Source organism: Chiroxiphia lanceolata, chromosome 4 (genome assembly GCF_009829145.1).
Source record: "Chiroxiphia lanceolata isolate bChiLan1 chromosome 4, bChiLan1.pri, whole genome shotgun sequence".
Classification (NCBI taxonomy): domain Eukaryota; kingdom Metazoa; phylum Chordata; class Aves; order Passeriformes; family Pipridae; genus Chiroxiphia; species Chiroxiphia lanceolata.
Genome location: NC_045640.1, coordinates 9,810,811 through 9,830,723, shown reverse-complemented (window position 1 = coordinate 9,830,723; position 19,913 = coordinate 9,810,811). Strand labels below are relative to the sequence as shown.

The window sequence follows — 19,913 nt, the reverse complement described above, 5'->3', positions numbered from 1 at the left end:
TCTTTGTTCCAGTAATGCATTTCTTTTTTCCTTGAACGAGAAAGTTATGCTTTATTATGATTCCAAACTAAAAACATCAGCTCACCTTCTTCTATAATTACAGTTGGGACAGTCAGGCATGCTCAAACGTGATGACAGCATGTGTCTCATTGTGTCTGTGAAGTTGTTCTCCCCAGCTAGTGCTTTCTTGTTATTAAGCTGAAGTAAATGGTAAAGGCAGTGTTTTAGTAGTGCAAGTCTTTCCATTAAAAATTCAATGGCACATAATGACAAGTTACATAATCAAAAGGGGTTCTTTGGGCAAAATACTTTAAAAGCAGAATAATTCAGAATAATTTCATGAAGGTGGCATTTTGATCATGAGTGAAAAAGGAAAAAGTTCAAAGTTACAAACAACAAACATTTGGCACTGAAACTCTTTAAATAAAGTATGTTTCTACTATGAAATAGCAAAGTCCATCTCCTTGACTCATTTGTACATACATCTTGCACGGTATTTCTGCTGACGCATTCTGAACTTGAGCAGTTCTTGTCTTGTTTCATGGTATGCACAAAAGGACACTGCTGACAAACGGAGAAAGCAAACTCACCCTTAGCTGGCAAAGAAGAATTAGCACTAATTTTGTAGCCACAATGGGACAGAGTCAAGAAACAAAGTAGCTGCCCAAGACAGGACCTGACTGCACTAGTGAAAAAATAAAATCCAAATAACCTCCACCTGGTAGAGGTCTAATCCCGAAAGCACCTAATTTCATTAGATATCTACAAACCTTAGGTTAAACAAGGATGTGTCTAAGCTCCCACCTCTATGGATGCCCAGATCTGATCCTTACCTAAGCAGCCATGGTCTTAGAGCTCACTTAAGGCCAATTAGGATCAAGAAAAAAGAGGATTCTTTCCTCAAGTCCTCTGAGAAGACCTGTATACCAGATGTTCTAAAAACACTGTTAACATAGGTTTATGTTCCTTTCAGGAAAAAGTACTTACTGATGACTGCTTTGAGACATTGCCAATTTAAGCTTAAGTTTATTAAAATGTACTGCCATACTCTCTGTGGCTCAGGACTAGTGTTTCTTGCTGCATACTGGTACAGGAATGGAGAGGTTCTCCATCCAGAGTCGACTCTACCCAAAGCCCACTGTACTCTTATGGAAAGCATGATGCACACTTGAGCACTTCCAGGCTGGAGAAGAGAGTACTGAGTCCTAAACAGTAGTTTTATAATAAGTGAGCAACTTCTATTGGCCCCTGTCTGGTTACAGCTTAAAAAAAGAAATATAGTTCTGCTCAGCCTTTTCCCCCACACAACAGATGCAGGAGCCATCCCCAAAGCCCCGAGGGATGGAATCACCTGCCCTGCTACTGTAGCTCACAGTCCTGCACACACATAGGAATTTGTCAAACTCCTGAACACACTATTCCCTATCATGCAAATCAAGACAGCTCCACACTCAATGTATTGGCTGTTTTGGATTCCACTCTAAGGCAGCAAAAATTCCCCTTCTTTTGTACAAAGATTTTAAAGACCTGGTATTTAATCCTAAAACTACGGGTTCATCTTTTTATCTTGTAGTAAGTGAGATTACATACTTTTACTTACTCTTCTTGGATCTTACTTTTCTGTATTTTAGCTGATCAAATTTCATGCCTGGCATAGTTGCAGAATTAGATTGCACAGAACTGGTACAATATACTACACTCATTGTTTGCATCTTACAAATATATGTGTAGCATTATTATAACTTAGAATGGTATAACAAAAAAAAAAAAATCCTACCTGCTCTTCAATAAAACGCCTCTGCTTAAAAAATTCCCAGTCTTCCTTTAGCATGCGTTGTTTTGTTTTCATTGCCATCTAAAACAGAATTTAAGGAAAACTCATTGACTTAACAATAGAAAACCTAAATTATTGTCAATTGATCTAAGTTTCATTAAACCTAGCTTATCTATACTATTTTGCAAGTACTTACTTAGTCAATATTAAGTGTACTTTATTTGCTAATAATTTGATTAGATTTACTTAAACGTAAGAGTTCATATTCATTAACACTACTTTTCAGACTTTCCCACTGTTACTCCTTATGTTAATATTTCTTTTCATTAAATACGTGCATACCATTTTCAATAAAATGTGACTGGCATTAAATACTCAGCATCTCAGATCCATTAAAAACCACTAAAATCTAGAGATAAAGGACTTATGGCAAGGCCTCAACGCAGGCTCAAGTGCAAAGCCTGATGTACCACATGTGGAACTAATCACCCCAAGAGTCAAAAGAATCAACTAGACTAATACTATTTGGCCCATTTATTCCTCAAAGTTTTTCATGTTCCTTGATTTAGCTAAGGCTGGAAAAATATTTACAATTACTTGTCTCTTGAATCATATCACCATAAATGCATATAGAGCCCTTAACTTTTTGTACACAAATGATATTTTTCCAGTTTAGCAAAGAAATTGTCTCTGACAGGAAGCAAAAACTTTCATGAATTTTAACACAGTAAAATGCAGGAACAGAGCTCCTCCTGTTGTACCTTACAACATTTTAACAGCACTACTTCATCAGGGAGGAAACAACTACCTAAGGTTATCTTTTACAGTTCTTCTTTTTTTCATTTACCTAATTAAAAAAAAATAAATCTACTACCTTATAGAATATAGTAAATTGCTTCATAAAAATAGGTTAGTGAGCCATTAGTTATACCATTAGAAATCTTTTTTTTCTTCAAAAGCATGCCTCCAGGAATTCATACTTGATCAAAAATTTAAAGTCTAACAACTAAGCTAAGTATATTATTGCTATTATCATTATTTAACTTAGGAAAATGAAATTTTAAGCTGGGGATCTGGAACAGCATTAAGTGGTAAAATTTTGCCTAATTAATTTCTGAAAGGATCAGCATCATATTCTAACTACTACTATAGATTTTGATTTCCCTTGCTCCAGCGAGGTTACGTTAACACCAAAAAGTGAGTTTATCGTGTCCATGTGCGTTTAAAAAAAAGAGGTACTGCAGAGCCTGCGGCCAGCAACATCAGAAATTTCATCCTGGGTGCAATACCAGCTTCCGAGAATCCCTGAGCTATATTTAAACTCACTGGTTTAGTTGCCCTGCCACCTAGCTGAATCCTCACCAAAGACAGCTACCTACATTCAATATACATTATAAGAGAAGACTTTTAATGCCAGAGAACGACGTTTAAAACAGCCAGTGCATTAACTGGGAGCTGCCTACTCAAGCCTGCCAAGAAGCTGTCAAAGCAAACAGCATGGTACAAGTGTTGGCACTCTGCTGTTAACAGGAACAGGGGCTGACATGCAAGATTTCCTACTTCTGACTTAGCAGCCTTTCCAATATTCCACAGATGCAAGTATCTTAAGTTATTGATTCCATAAATAATAGAAAATCACTTCTCTCCCCTCTTTCTTTTCCCCAATGAATATTTATTTCAGCAGAGCAGGGCAGCTGCAATACAAACCACATGCATCATGCCCAAGAACTCTTCTAGGGAGTGGAAGATAAATTCAAATGCCAGATACTCCAAAGATCTTCCGCAGATGTAACAAGTGATGAACACAGGCACTGATATGAAAGAATCCTTATTCTAAATTGTATTACAGTGTACACACGTGGTACAGCAGTGTATTAAGTTACACGTCTGTGTGTGACACAGCTGTCATACACTGTGTTAAACTAGTATTTTAATCACTTGCAAAAACTATTAACTTTGTTTCCCATGAACAAGTAACATAACATACAGCAGGAGAGTCCACTACTTATCTCTGCTGATGCCTTGTCTACAGTTTTGGGTGTAGTTCCACAACAGATAAATGAGAACCATTCTTATATTTTCTTTCCCCTCTAACCTTTCAAATACTAGCAATAAAACCTCACAAGTTTGTTAAGTCAAGAGGCAAGCAAACAGTGAATGCACATTCATTATTAAGATCCACAGTTTCTATACCAGCAGGGCTTTCTGATTTCTACCCTGTTGACAAAAATATCACTGCAAATTCAGGTATGATGGTCATATTGCATGATGTATTTTTGATCAAGAGAGTAAAACCACAAGTTATCATCAACACAGGCTTTAAGGTATGATTCTGAAAATGCTTTTTTCTATATATAAATACCGATATAAATACCAATATCTTCTTTAAAATTTGCTGGTTTAAGTTTTTTAATTATTTCCTCTACCTACCTGCACTTGCAGGTATTTTTGGTCATTAGGAAATAAGCCATAGTTTTCCCTATTGGAGAATGGTGTCTGTTTGCACCAGGATACAGGTTTCACTGAGCAAATTAAAAAATTATATAAGACAGCACTTGTGGCAGTTGCATGGTCACTTGATATGAAGAAATACAGAAAAAATCAGTTAAGAACTTTATTTTGGCATGATGCAGAAACACCAGTCAGAAGCCTGATATGAAAGTGACTCTACAGAAACGCCACTTTTTAAAAAAAAAATAAGTGAATAATGCAAAATGAACTGGGTTTCTTTTCTTACTAGAGAGGCATCAGACAGCCATGACACCCTGAGACTATGGGGAAAATCACTTCTAGTAGTGAAAAATGTGAGATGATCAAATTTTACTGAGCTGCAATCAAATCTTTAGGTGCACAAAATCTGCCAGGCCAAGACAAAACTTTGTAACTGATAGCTCACAGATGCAGTCCCCAAATATAGAACAATCTCTAAAAATAAAATTAGTTATGTCTTGTCTCCATCTTGAAGGTACTGGTATTAATGGTATAAGTTCACTTAAATCTTCAGCACAGGGAACAGCTTCTGAAGGACATTTATAATGTACAATAAGACTAAAATATGCTTGTTACCTATAAGAAGTAACATAACATTACTGAATCTCAAACTGGATGTCCATATTCCTAGTGCTCATAAAACTTCAAAACAGAAGAAAAGTTCTATAAAATTCTGTATCTTCAGATATTTCCAAGACATTCTTTCTTCCACACCACTTAAGACTGAACTAAATTCAAAGCCTTATCCTGAGGTGTTTTAGGAAAATCAGGTTCTTTAAGCATGAAACAAAAAGCATGAGAAATTTTCTTTGAAGAATATGAACAAACACTTCCAAAATAAACAGCTATTTTTCTGAAAAAATGTAGGAGTCAGCACAACATGATTATTTTCTGTAATGTAGCACAAATTCAGAAGAACCAGCTATCAGATTATATACTTTATAAAAAGACAACTTCAGAGGTCTCAAATATTTGTGTATGGAGACAAATTGGAGTTCCTTTTTTGAGAACAGTACAACGATCATCATCACACTATGCAACATGCAACAGTCTTTAAAAGCAATATCTTCCTCTGGCTTCATTTAATGCAGTTATTATTTTGGAAGCTTAGGGGGTTCTGTGGGATAAGTTGGTTTTTTTCTCCCTATGGCTAATTTACTGGCTAAACTAATTAAAAAAATGTTCAAAAACCAGCTCCAAACAACGAAAATACAATCTGCTTCAACAATTTAAGGAAGTTATTGTACAATCAGCATTAAGTATTGGAATGTTAGCGTTCTTTTCTATTGGGAATGAATGACATAAATTAAAAAAGTTAGATTCTGTTGCTTCAAAGCTCTGGATAAAAATATCAAAGAAATTATTCCTCACTGAAGGCACAGCCCTGAATGGGCTGCTCCCTACATAATCAGTCTCGAGACTGCGTGACTCTTACCTGCTCATCAACATAATCATCTATTCTTTTCTGGCATTCAAGCCATGCTTCAGCAACTTGGCCCATTTCCTGTTCCAGCTGATGATACCTTTGTAGCAAGGTACTATACATATCTTCACTACAGGAATCGTGTGTTGTTCCAAGCCTAAAAGTCCAAACAGCACTTGTTACAGAAGAGACACTTCACCGAAGAATCACGCTTTTAAGTTCTGCCAGCCAAAAAAAGTGGTGTTACAGTGCAGTTATTGACACACCCAGGCCCACGGAGCTGCTAGTATCCCAAAGCTGAGTACTATTTTTAGTAGTTTTTCAAAAAATATCCCAGAACTGCTTATTCCAATAGCAAGAATGTGGGAAGTGCCACATTGCTAGAGCCTCTTTTCCGTGAGCAACCAGATGACAAATACTGAGCCATATTCATGCAAATTTTGTTGCTTGATATATTTATCCTTCGAAATTCTATGGGCTAAATATACATGTTGACTACTTAGTGAAGAGCTACATAATAAAAATAAAGCCAGAAGCTTGTTAAGCAGAACTCTCATGACCAATGCTAAAAAGATTACTAGACGAGTTGGAGTTCCAGGTGGGAAATGTGCTGCAGAAGGAGGGAAGTGAGATATAAGCAGTTATTCACTATCACTTGAGCAGCACTGAATTAAAAACATGATTATGCCATTCACTGATGACTGTCTCTGTGAGGAGTCTCAGAAATAGAAGAAAGACTTACATCCTTTTCTACATCTTTGCACAGCATCATCAAAATGCTTCTTGAGTAACTATGCAAACTCCCGATATGCTGACTTTAGAAATAATAAAAGACAAAATTCTACATGTATTTAAAGCACACTGAATAATGACTAGACAAATGACACAAATAGACTGAAGTTTTATAACATTTCTACTACTCAAAGTAATTAAGGAGAAAGTGGGCAGTAGTTAATTAGGCACAGAGGTTGCATGGCAAGTCAATGTCAGTACCAAAAAACCAAAATTGAAGCATCTCAAAATGTGATATTTAAGCCCAGTTCCAGCATTTGAGGGAAGTTTGTTACAGATTTTCACTGCAGCAGGATGTTAACCCAACCTAAGAACCACACAGTCTTCTTTGTCACCTGGTAAAGAACTAATCCCTTAATTTTAACTTGACCATTAAGTATAATGAAGAGCTAATCATACAGACAACTCAGTAAGCACCAAGTTACAGCTGTTAGTGTGACTTCACCAATAAATTCAAATTTGTTTCATTTTGTTGTTCTTTCCAGAACCTGCAATGCAACCACTTAAGAAAGGTGCATAAGCAATTCTGCACAATAAAACTTGGGAAGTCTACAACTGGAAGAGTAGAAAGAAGTTTCAAGGTATACAGTGACTCTCCCTTACTGTCAGTGCAAACACTGTCAATTCACGTTACTAGATCACAATTTACTGCTTTTCTGAAGTCTTTCTGATATCATGCAATTATGTGAAAATAGGACCCCTACTGCACAGAAATCAAGAATTTGTTCTTGTAACTGTTGCTGTGTAGCACTATTCTTTCAAACACTTGTGCACAAATTATTTTTTTAAATATGCTCTTAAGTTAGAAGCAAAAGAACGTATTAAGTTAGAATGCAAAAGAACAGCATTTACACTGTCATTTTTTATTGTGATTCTGAGTAAAGGTTAACAGGCTATTAGTAAATACAGTCTCCCCTCCCAAGGCAAGTATAAAGCAACCATCTAGGTAATATTTCCATTCTGTACACAGAGGTGGAATGTATTTCTGGACTGCAGTAAAAAAAAGTGATAAAAAGAATAACACATACATAAAACTTAACAGGAGTTGCTCAGTTTAAAGTAACTGAATCTTACAAGTGGTACCTGTTGACACAGGTCTTACTGTACACCTACATATTTTGATTAGGAACACATGATTTTCTGGACAACAGCATTTAACTGAAGCTGTGCAAACATCCTGAATACTGTCCCATCCCACACTGGGAAAGCAAAGCAGGCAGAGAAGCTCCAGGTCTCAGTTGCTTCATTACCAAACCCCAATAAAACAGTCTGTTGGATGTAAGAGGCACGTCAGCGGTTGCATGGAATCAAAAGCATCTTGACCAAGCAAGATATTTAACCTCTAAGAAACTCTTCGTATTGACACCACCATCAAAAGTACTAGAAACTTATCTTTGAAAGGACTGGATTTCCTTAAATACTGATTATGAAAATACAGCCTTATGAAATGCTGTGTCTGACCTAGAAGCCCTGCTGATTAATCAACTCTTGTTAAGCTATGGACAGCTCTTACAGCTGGTCTGCACACTGTGCAGCTGAGTGTGCCTCCTAAACCAGCCACGGATGTTGACTGGGTAGCCAAACAAGATCTAACACATTAAGACCCTGGTAGTTTACTCTGAGCAGATGACCAGTTTCAGATGTAAAACACTGGCACAGCTGATCTCATATCAGTTTATAACCTCCATCCCCACAAGACTGTTGTCTGAACCTCCCTATGTGAACATCTTTTCTAGTCTGACATCTGATAAACACCCTTGGAACTAACCATAGCACACCAACTACATATTTTGATAAAGCTAGAGATACTTAAATCACTGAATTTTTTGTGTAAGGGATGAAAGAAATGGCTAACACCCAAAATCTAAGTGAAGCTGAGATGCCAAAATGCCATTTCACATTTCTGTTCTTCGGGAAGAGAAAGCAATGAGGCCAATGTTCTTTTGTAAAGAAACTGGCAACACCTTCTCTACTGCACACAGATGATTCTCTGTTGACCAAATGATTAGAGGACTAGCCTGATCCCTGCTTCTCCATGTGAGGCCTCTGTGATGGAACATTTCTCCACCAATTTCCAATGGAAGGCAGATTACCCTCCAGAAAGATTTCTCAGGGAAGGATACCCAATTCTCTCACTTCAAGATCCAGAGAACTCAGAAGTAAAATCCTGGGAGTCTATGAAAAAAGACACAATCAAAGAAAAACAAGACATACACTATATAAACCTAGAAACCATGGAACAGGAAGTTTGTGCTGAACCTCTCCTTTCAAAAATGCTCATGTGAACCAATCTAGGCAAAACTGTAAGTTTAAGGGTGTTTCACATAATGCACAAATGCACTGGAAAAGAAATTCCTACAGGAAGAGATTCTGACTTCATCATATGTAAGCTCTGAATGGAGCTGTCACTACAGTGACAACAGAGAAACAACCTCTGTTGCTCAGAGTTTATTTGCAGTAGCACAACAGGTAAATGAAAACAAATCCAATGCTTTTGTTAAGACCATAAACTTCACTGAGACCATTCTCAGCTCTTCAGATGAAGGCAATATAAAGAGTCTTGATATAGCCAGGATTGCTGGAGTAAAGAGATGGAGAGAAGCCTTGTCAGAAAGCATGGCCATGACTGTAGGATGGCCACAAAAGAAGATACAGATCACTGAAAAAAAGTGCAACTGAACAACATGATGTTGAACACAGCAACACAATTAGCTGTCTGGAGAGGGAAAGCTTTTAGTGCCAATCCAGTCTCATGTAAATGAACCGAATAACTTATGAGGGACCTTAGACATCTGGCTGAGCTCAGCAACAATTAAGCTTTCTTGCCTTTTCTTGTTTTCCTTTCTATTACCTATCAGCAAAAGAAGAACTCATCAGAAATTTTCCTTATTCACTGTGAGCAACATCTCTCGTGACAGACTTAATCAAACTGCTCTTATACCACGGAAAATTACCCAAGACAATACCTTTAAACACATGTACATAGAGCATAAATGCATCTTCATCAGAAACAAGACTGAGAGATCAGCATGAACTATCCATGACTGTACTGCAAAAATGTTCAGACTTAGGATAAAGAATAAAATTTCTATTAATTAATACCTCTTTCTCAGGAAACCCAAACACTTTGCCAGTACACAAATTACAAGCAGAGAAATCCTACCAGGAAAATATACAATTTAAAGCCTCAGGAGTGGTGAAGTCCTGAGATCTACAAACATATTGCTTTCTCCAATGAAAAGACTGCTTAAAACTGCTTAAAACTAAATTATTTGTGCACTATGGGAAGCAGAAGGCAATGAGGTTTTAGTTTTCCTGTAGAGCTGTACAGACAGCAGCAATGCCTGATGATAAGTGAAAACAGTATTATTCAGTCATACCATCAGCATTTTCATGGGATGCTGTCATTTTACAGGGTAACCTACAAATAAGCAGATTAGGGTTGTAATTCTTCTGTCAAGCAAGTTATGACAGCAGCCTGCTCAATCAACAACACTATTTTCAAGACAGATCCACAAGGATTTTTTTACCTATTCAATTGTAGCAGCAGAATTTTTTTTTAAAAGTTGTGGTTGCAAACATGTGTTTTCATTTCTCCTTTAAATTACAAAACAAAAGTTAAACTCTACCTTAGCTGTGACACCAACGTTGGCAAGCTATTCTGCAAGAGTGGCTCAGAAAATACCAGATTTTCAAACAGATGCTTGTTGTGCAATTCCCATGTCACCTGAAATTTCTTCAAATGTTCATTTTCCTATAACGATAAAACAACCAGAAATAAGCTCGGTTAGGAAAAAAATAAAGAATTCTGTCCAAGGCAAGAATCTTTTTAAAAAGTCTTCTTTCCAACCTACTGGCAGGATTAACCAGCTCAGTTAATAATGCAGTTTTAATATCCAGAAACTCAGAATTTAAGCCATTTTTAATTACTTAAATAACATAGCTTAATTCTTTGTTTTTCTAAATTGTAATGAATCAGGAAGAAAAAAAACCCACAAAAATCAGGCTATATTGTTCAAAGCTTCCATTCATTTCTGCACTGAAAGATGTATTTTATGATCTGAACCCGTAATTCTCAGGTTTTCTTGTCAAAAAATTGTCTATCTCTGATTATTTTTCAGTTCTTTGAACTTATCTAGTAAGACACATATACAATGACAACCTATAATCTTTATTCAAAACTGACATAAAAACAAGTAAACAGTTCTCCCAAGTGCAGCTTAAAAAACTAAGTTTTCTAAACAGACAAGAGATCAACAGCTTACTTCCCTAGTAAGAATAATGTTTTTGTATTGGAGGTTATTTAACACATAATTGTATGTAACTTCAAGGCCTAAAACTTAAAACTCTTATCATAAAAACACAAGAATCCAAGACAGGTATAATATATTTTTCAAGTCAGCAAGTTTTCCCACATATAACCAGCAGTACACAGATTTTCTATACCAGGACTCACCCACACAGCAGAATTAAATTCAACTGTTCTGGTTCTCAGATAAGCAAGTGAGCCCTGTGAAATATAACCTCTAGTACCCAGAAACACCAGAATACTCTGGAACTTTTAAGTTTTGTTAAGCATAGTGGGTTAAAAAAAATAAACCAAACCCAAATGTTTTTATATCAGACCTAAAGACGAGACTACTGGTATTCAAAAAGAGAATTAATCTTTAAGTTTTATTATTATTATTTAAGAAGGATGGATAGTGTTGTTTTTGAGTAGCATAAGACACCTGTACCTCTTTACTATTATGTCTTCAAAATATTCAAAATGTCTATAAATTGCTAATAATTTCCCAAGAGTCACTGCAACAGGTTGATTTCTTAGGGAATTTCCATATTATGCTGTGAACAAAACCATCAACATTTATCTAAAAAATCTTGTCTATCAGTTTACACAAAGAAATACCAGGAAGTTTTCCTCTTTAGTCTGCTATACCCTGTACTTGAGGGCTCTTCAGTACTGACCACAGTACTTGCTGTCAGTATATTCTGTCATTCCCTGGTGGGGCACAAGGCTTTAGTTCCTGCTCTTGAACTCAGATGGATTCCTTTGAAAGGAAGGACAACTGTTCATAATTTCATTGAGAAGTTAGTTCCTCACAGGTGGAGGTTCAAGGCATTATATGCCTTTGTACAGTACACTACGTGCAAAGCTTTTATCTTTAAAAGGAAGGCTGCACTAAGTTTAGAGATCTTGGCTGCCTTTTATGTATTTCAGCCCAAAAGATTCCTTCTTCCATAGTGCACTGGTATCTTGAGAGGAAACATCCACGCACACTGAAACAGCTTGTGACCCTACTACCTGTACTGAAAGCTGGGACATACCACTCCATTTAATAAAGAGGTTATTTAACAAATCTAATAAATATATGACAAGACAGTATCCTACATTCTCACAGTTCAGTTTCTGACTGTCACAGCTTAGTAGAAAGAAGTTTTTAGTACTTACTGGGCTGCAGAATGAAAAGGATAAGAAAAATCTGGCATATTTTGTGTTTTCCTATGCTTTGCTTTTAAAATAGGAATTTTATTTTACTTCGAATTTTATCAGAAAAGGTGCAGATTAGATAGTTCAAGCATCATCTTTCTTTTCATGGCTGTTATCTCAATCTCTCACACCTACCAAGTTTTCATGACTACTAGTTCACAATAACTGCCAGGGAAAAAGTATGAAATGGTTATTTTCTGATTAGCTGGCACTAATGGGATAGTTATTGGCAGATCCACTTTGAGAAAGCTAACATCTGTACTGTAAACCATTCACTTTTCAGTTGAACAAGTTGGAATGCAAATGAACCTGAGGAGCAATCTTCTCTCAAGCACCTTATTAGAAACTTAATGACTACTAAAAGCAGACAATAAACAGGAGATGGCAGTGACCTCAAATCTGTATCTTAGTGATAAAGCCGGGGAAGATAATACAGACAATAGCAAATACACAGCATTGAGAGCAGAAAAAGAGCATCAGATACGCTCAAGTTTCTAAATAGAAATATCTTCCTGCTTTGACAACTCAATTTTGGGTAACAGCCCAACCTCAGCAATGACAGTCTGCTTCCCCTCCATTTTATATCCTCACCTGTGGCCACCACAATCTATTTTTATCTCTCTTTATAAAGTTAGACAGTCACTTTCAGCTAATTGGCAATAAAAGCCAAATTCACCAGTTTATCCACCTTTTTTTTCCTATTTGCACCGAGTTTGTACAAGAAAAGGATGGTACAGGATAAGAACATTTACAAAGGATGTGCAAGAGAGGATTATTAACAAAACAGGATTAATAACCTTCTCAGGCCTTAAACAAATAGAATTATGGAATTTGTTTACTGTAATACTACTCACTCATGATGGACAACTACACAAGAAGAAATTTTTAAGGCTATTGGTTATTTTATAGCTGACAATATAATCCCAAGTCTAATATCACTGTCAGTTGATAAAACAAGCATTTAAGAAAGAACTTTGGAAATAATAGCAGATTAGTTACAAGGCAAGAGAAAATCTTTTCAAGTAGCCATCCTTGATTATAAGTGAAAAGAAAAACTGAACACCGAGACAATTTAAGTTAGTGTTACTCATAAAAGTTTGTGTTGTTTAAACATGGCTGTCAACAGACCATTTAGGATTAACAGAGAAGTGTTTCCCACATTTTCAGAGGCATTAACTAATATTTTGTAAATCTGCTTAATTACTTGGTTCAGAATAAGTGCTACACACAGCATCCCACCTCTTTCTTTACAAAAACCGATTTCATTAAGTCACTGCAAGAGGTGCCTACTCTGCACTTCCGAATACCTAAATTTGCATTTTCAGAATCTCCCTGTCTCCAAGGATGCACACAAAAGGAACCTGACATTTTATAACCACAGAAGACTCCTGAAAGAGCCCAGAACAACTCTGGCAGTATTACCCCGGAAGCACACAGGCTGTTTCTTCAGTCTTACCAGAGTAACTAGGAAGGCGCTGATTGTACACGCTGCCTGACAGAGTGCACTGTATTCTTCAAGTAGGAGTGAGATGAACTGTTGTGCCTGGGGTGGCCCTTCTGTCACTAATGTTGATGCAACTTTAGATCCCAGTGACAAGTGTCTGAGCAGACGAACCTTCATTTCAAGCACATATTCTCTAGCTTGCTGTTCCAACCGTTGGTAAAGCTGGTATGGATCTCTTTCACAAAGCCTGTATTTTTAGAATATTTGTGACAAAAAAGAAACAAACAAACAAAAAAAACCACACAAAAGAGAGAATATAATCAACAGTTTTCATTTTCCTAGAAACTTTTACCAGCGACCATTATCATCATCAAACATAACCTCAATGGCTAGGGTTTAGAGAACTACCTTAAATCCCAGAGAACACACTCCAGTCCCCTACTTCTACACTGTGGAAACTGAGCTCTAGTGTAGCTCTAGGACTAGGATGCCTACACATCTGAGGAACAGATCGGTTTAGGACCTTACTGTTTCACTTCAACTTGTGAGCTCAAAAATCTGAACTCAATTTGCATACAACCCTACAGGCACCCAGACTCTTCAGACAAGCTTCTTCACAACTTCTCCCTGTTCTTATACGTGACACATTTGTCTCTACCGAAGAGAATTAAACATGATGCCTGCTTTGAAGCACTTTAAATAATTCAATTTCACTCTAAAGTCCTGTGCATGGAGTTTAAGCACTCACCTCAGTGTTTTTACAGCACAGGGAGGTGGAGAAGAAGCACTTACCTAATCCCTTTCTTAAGAGTTAGATGAATAAAAGTTTGCAGCTACTAGTCCATGCTCTTCCCTCACCACTCACAGAACAGTCCTATCATACTGCCATCAAGTACTCCAATATACAGTAGGGACATTACTTGGCACCACTATGTATTCCAACTAAGAAGACCAGACACTCTGTTTCTTGCCAGCTGTATCTAACAGAGTCGAGCATGAAATTAGGAATTTCTGCCTTTTAAACACAGAGTTACTTGGTCACAGCATGGTCTTTGGTGTGCTACCTAAATGGTTTTGTGTTTGTTTTTTTTTTTTAAACTTCCAACACCTACATTGACTAGCTTTGTTAAAAAGTTCTGTGTGACATTAGCACCGCAGACTGGACACACTGGTGCCTGCACAAACTGTATCCCAGTTTCATTTCATACTTCAGAGACCATAAGGAACTTGAGTGAAAAATAATTCTACTGACATTTAGGGATTCCTTCTCTGAGATCCTGTTTCTGCCTTTATATTTTGAATAATCTCTCTCCAAAGTGAAAAACAGTTCTAGAGCAATCAAAGTTCCTGAGTACATAACAAAGGTACATAGTATATGTTCCAATTTCCAAAATGTTTCCATTAAAGAGAAAATGCATCAAATCAACCACCATTTTAGCTGTGATTCAATTTTAATTACCTACACACCAAGCAACATTTAAACACCTTCGATTTCAAAGCCTATGCTGTGTGTTTGGATCACTTAAATAAACAAAGAGTGACTAATACAGAGACATGCTATATTACCCTGCTTGTTCAGAACTCATATCCAAAACCAAACACTCAGGTTTTATATAACCAAAGTGCAAGAAGATTATTTCATTATCTATTAATGCTGGTTCAGGTGTACAATCATATAAAGAGCATTGCTAGATGACTACTATAACCTTTCCAAAGTTTCTTTACTTCACCAGAATTCAGCTTCAACTAAAAATTCCACATATGAACTACAGTTGGTCAGAGCTCAGTATATTAAGCACATACAGACCCAAGTAGAACAACTATTTCTTGACCACACACTGAGTTAGAAACAGAGATAATCCTCCTGGAGCACTTTAGCGACTGCCACTTTTCTCAAAAACAAAAAGCCACCACTGAGGATCTCATTAAGCCCATCTTCAACTTCACACCCAGAAAAGCTACAACTTTTGACTTCTAAAATGGGAAAAAATTCTTAGAATCCACCTCATCTAATGATCAATGAATATTATTTTTTTCCATTTTTATGAAGTCTCTTCCAGCTGTTAAAACTACAGTAAAGTGCAAGCACTTTTATAACTCAGGTTAGTTCAACAAGGTAAGATTTTCACATGGGACAATTCAAAGTTAACAGCGTCTTATAAATAATCATCATCTGAAGGTCTTTTGAAGGATAAGATTTTGGGACCCTTCCACAATTAGACATTTATATTCCTATTGCAAACAGCATACAGATTTAACAGCTTCCTGTGCATTCAAAGTAGCATTGAAAAATCCTGCACAAAACAGAATTAATATTCTTCAAAGTGATATATACCTATCCACCAGCTCCTTCATTCCTTCTTTATCTGGTACCAACGACTGGTCTTGGTCATCTGCCAAAGGGGTCCCAGCTTGGCGATATATACACCGAACCATGTATCGGACTTCTGACCAGTAATTTTGAAGCTGCTGAGGTTCACGTTCAGGCTCTGCTGAATTTTCTCTGCAAATAAAGACAAAAATAATTACCCTCTATTTGTACACATCACATAGGTGTATTGATTCCTATTATTCTGGGAAAAAACCCAACAAAATACATCTGAAAATGCCTACAATAAGGTAAGAAACTGGATAAATGCTGCCATTCATAAATTACTGTTACTGTCAGACAACCCGTATAAAGGAGTTTAAGCACACACCTACAAACAAGCCACAATAGTGCCCACAGTCTGACCACAGCCACCACGCTGCTGAGCTTGAATTCAGTTCTTACCTGCGCTCATTACAGGCCTCACAGTTGCATGCTATGTCTGAAGGAGAGGAATTGCTAAGATCTGCAGCAGGCACTGTCTGCGCACCCACAGTTATTCTTCCTCCTCCTACAGATTCCTGCTGTGATCCACTGTTTCCAAGAGGCATGTGCAAAAGAAAGTCTTGGCTCTGAAGGAAAAAAAACAACCAAACAGGTAGCCTTCGGTTTGTGAGGTCTGATATGTTAAGAGGTGGGCAAATATTAGAGCGGTAATTCTTAGTGCTGCATGTATTTTGGGAGGACACTCAAACAGACACAAAGAATTTATCTACGAAAAGCCTAATAAATGCAAGAGATGGACTGAGAAAACCAACTATACAGAGTTTCATTTCTAATAACCAAAGGTATGTTGGTTATAATTATCACCTTTATGTACTTCAGCATAAACAACGAACTAAGCTAAAGGAAGGCTTGCATCATCCACGCTTAACCATAAACCAGTAGTATCTCCGCAGTCTCCATTTAACAGTATGTTTGACTTTTGGAGTTTAACAATCCCTTCTAGCAAAAATCATTAAACCCCCTTGCTTGTAGCAGCCAGACATAGCATTTCATGGTAATGGATGTTAGAAAGCTGCTGTCACTGGGAATGGATGTGACCTCCTGCACCCAGCACTGCTCAGTACCAGCAGATGACAAAGACCTCTCGCCCAAGACCGCTGGTATTTTTGTCACCAGTTTCTCTCCCTTCTCTGTGCTCCAGCCCCAGCACATGCCATCCTTCCCTCCTGCACCCTCCCAAGGCTGCCACAAGCTTTCTGTGGCACCAGGCAGGGACCTCTCCCACAGTAGCAGCATGACTGAAGAGGTATTTTTGTGCCCCAAAGCCTGGACTGGGATACCAAGCAAGGTAAGGAGAGCAACAGCAACCTGAACACAGGAGCATCTATAGCAAACCACCTGTAGTCTGGCCTTCAGTGACTGCTAACAAATTTTTTTTTAGATAATTTTGGCTTTTTTTCCCAGCTGGTTTCTCAAATTTGGCTAGTTACCAAATCCACTTGGGTCTTTTTTAAGTCAAGCTTCCATACTTAGAAACCACTTTTGCTGTTTGCTTTTAAAAATTCCTCTTTAAACAAGAAAACAGTCACGAAATTAAAAAAAAAACAAAAAACCTTAGATTTTTATTTCATCGGGAGTATCTATAACTTAAAATGTTTAGGAAGCAACTCCTGCTTTTCCTGCACTTGTAGAACACTTATTTCCTTTACTAATTCACTACCAGAGCTTAAATAAGTCAAAAATTTTGACTAAACTGAACAATAATGTGTCTCAGTCTTGCTGTGCTTTGAACTCTATAGGATGTGTTTACCATCTTACTACCAGTATAATTTCCTCAGATATAATCTCTTGGTTAATTTTACTACCCTTTCTAATAGCAAGGATATCTGTTAAACATACTCTTAACTTTTCCTCACAAAAAACTATGTTAACATAGTTAACATATTAAGCTTTTAACATGAGCTTAATAACATACACTATACAAAGGTAATCTTTCTTCACATTGATTTATTGAAATAAAAATCTTTATGTGCCTATGGGCATGTGCACAGCCTGTTAGTTCTCTGCAAGGAGATGTCAGCTGGAATCTATAATACTTCCAATTATCCCAAGTGTGTGGTTTCCCAGATCAGCCAGATGATTTGGTTCTGCAGTATAGCATAGTTTACTTCTAATGAGGTTTTGCTGGAACTGTCAATGAACTTTTAGTATCTTTCTGCTACACTGAGCACAGTTCTCACACGAGGCTGAATTCACGACTTGAAATATTAGCACCATGTATTAAATTGGTGTTTGCAGTGCTACCAAGAATAAAAAATTGTTATATGCATACTAGGCAAAGTTGTGCTTCCTTACTAAAACAATACAGGAAAGAAAAGACTGCAAAACTCAGAGACACAGGGAAGTGTCAGTGCAAGTATAGTGACTCCAGAACACTGCTAAAAGAATAAGGAAAACTCAGATACTTTACCTTACACAGAGGGAAAAGCACACCATGAGCAGACAGCATAGAAAAGAGTGTAATGACTAAGGTCACACTTGTAGGAGTAGAAGAAGATGAATTTAATTAAAGGGAGTAAGGACAAAGTTCGAGATCTGGTGAATTAAAAGGCAGAAACCCCAGTAAAAAGGCAAAACCCCCAGATCTAAACCTTGCTCTACTCGAAAATCCAAAACTCAGATTGAGAACTCCTCATTTCTGAAACACCTAGCTGGTTCAGTTTACCTCACAGGAAAACCAACTCAAGATCTCCTAGAATGCTTCCTGAGCGTTTATAGTTTAAGTGATTCCAAAGCACAAAGCGCCATTCAGCCCATAACAACACATCATCTCAGTCCAACAAACAGAAGCACTTGAACTTACCACAAGAGATTGCTCTATTGTAGCGTGCCTCTCCTCCTTTTCAACTGTTCTTCGACAGTCTGGACACACCCACAGTGGAAGATGCAGCATATTGTTTGCTTTAGGAGATGTGGAAAGTGCTGTTTTGCTAGAATTTTTTATTCCGCTCTCTGAAAGCGACGTATCTTTTCGTTCACTTCTACAAAGAAGACAATGCTCGCCAGTTGTATACGGTGCCCTTTGGCCCAAGCCAAAGGTAAATGGTGTCTGCAAACAAATATGTTGATAGGTAACTGGTTATCGAGAGAATACACACCAGAAAAACTTATTCTCAGATTTGAAACAAACAACCCTTCCCCCAAAGAACAATGCACATATTTTACTAGTCATTATTAAATGGTGAATATTTAGTGTGTCCCAAGATCAAACACATCAGTCTCAACATCCATGAGGTAAACAAGTCAGACTATGAATATATTCACATTTAGAAAAAAATGTTTTCAGGGAGCATGGACCACAGCCTTTCCCTCTAGAACAATTCAGCCTAGGTGCAATAATCTAGTAAGTGAAATTAAAAAGGGATAGTACAATTCCTTTTACTGTTGTCATCATTACAGATAAAAGAAAAATAACTGCTCTTTGAAATTCTGTGTAACCTGCTTTCTAATACTATGTGAAAAGAGACACTTTCAGCTACGCTTTTTACAAAACAAAAGTATAAATCGGTTTAAACAAAACCAATCAGGAGGGTCTTAAAATCCACAATCATCTATTGAATCCAGTAGACTCAGTAACTCAGGGGGACAGAGACAGTTCAAAACCTAAACTCTCTCTCTGTCTCTCTATGGTTCAGCCATGAAATGCTGATTATTCATCAAGACTGACAGTGAAAATCAAGTTAGGCTGCTCAAGACAAAGAGAACCCAACTTTACTGGACATAAGTGAAACTGAGATGAAAGGAATAAAAAAGTGGCAGAATCACAGATTTGTCCCATTATATTACAGCTACCAGCTCTGCCTTAATTACCATCATCTGTGTAAGTCTCAACATTGTTAAATTCTTTCTCAAAGATAAAGCAAAATTTAAGTAAGTAATTCAAACATCCTTCTCAATACTGCTCAAACCTCAATACTAACAAAAATATTGCTTTAAAGATCTTGTAGGGCTGAACTGCACAAGCACAGGTGAACAGTTCTTTAGGTCAAAGGACTAGTTCAAGCTAAAAGAGAATTAAATCACCACCTCTCTTCTTCACAACACCAACAAATCAATTCCCTATTGCTGACATCTAATGAAAAACGGCAGAGCATTACAAACTCTGATTTTTGTGTTCTTCACATTTGT

General features: G+C 37.2%; 1 protein-coding gene across 4 annotated transcripts in view; it reads right to left on the bottom strand.

Annotated features, from left to right (window-relative positions):
- FAM193A (family with sequence similarity 193 member A) overlaps window positions 1-19,913 on the bottom strand; it is a 45,742-nt gene that overhangs the window by 24,129 nt on the left and 1,700 nt on the right. The window contains exons 2-10 of one of the 4 annotated variants that reach the window (XM_032686477.1): window positions 18,589-18,834; window positions 16,185-16,351; window positions 15,747-15,914; window positions 13,424-13,658; window positions 10,109-10,233; window positions 5,700-5,844; window positions 1,778-1,855; window positions 484-564; window positions 86-198 (exon numbers count right to left, since the gene is read on the bottom strand). In XM_032686477.1, the coding sequence (XP_032542368.1) occupies window positions 86-198; window positions 484-564; window positions 1,778-1,855; window positions 5,700-5,844; window positions 10,109-10,233; window positions 13,424-13,658; window positions 15,747-15,914; window positions 16,185-16,351; window positions 18,589-18,678 (1,202 nt within the window). In that variant the 5' untranslated portion in view covers window positions 18,679-18,834. Of the gene's footprint in view, window positions 1-85; window positions 199-483; window positions 565-1,777; window positions 1,856-5,699; window positions 5,845-10,108; window positions 10,234-13,423; window positions 13,659-15,746; window positions 15,915-16,184; window positions 16,352-18,588; window positions 18,835-19,913 lie in introns of those variants that run through there. The other 3 variants (XM_032686474.1, XM_032686478.1, XM_032686475.1) reach the window with 3 other exon arrangements.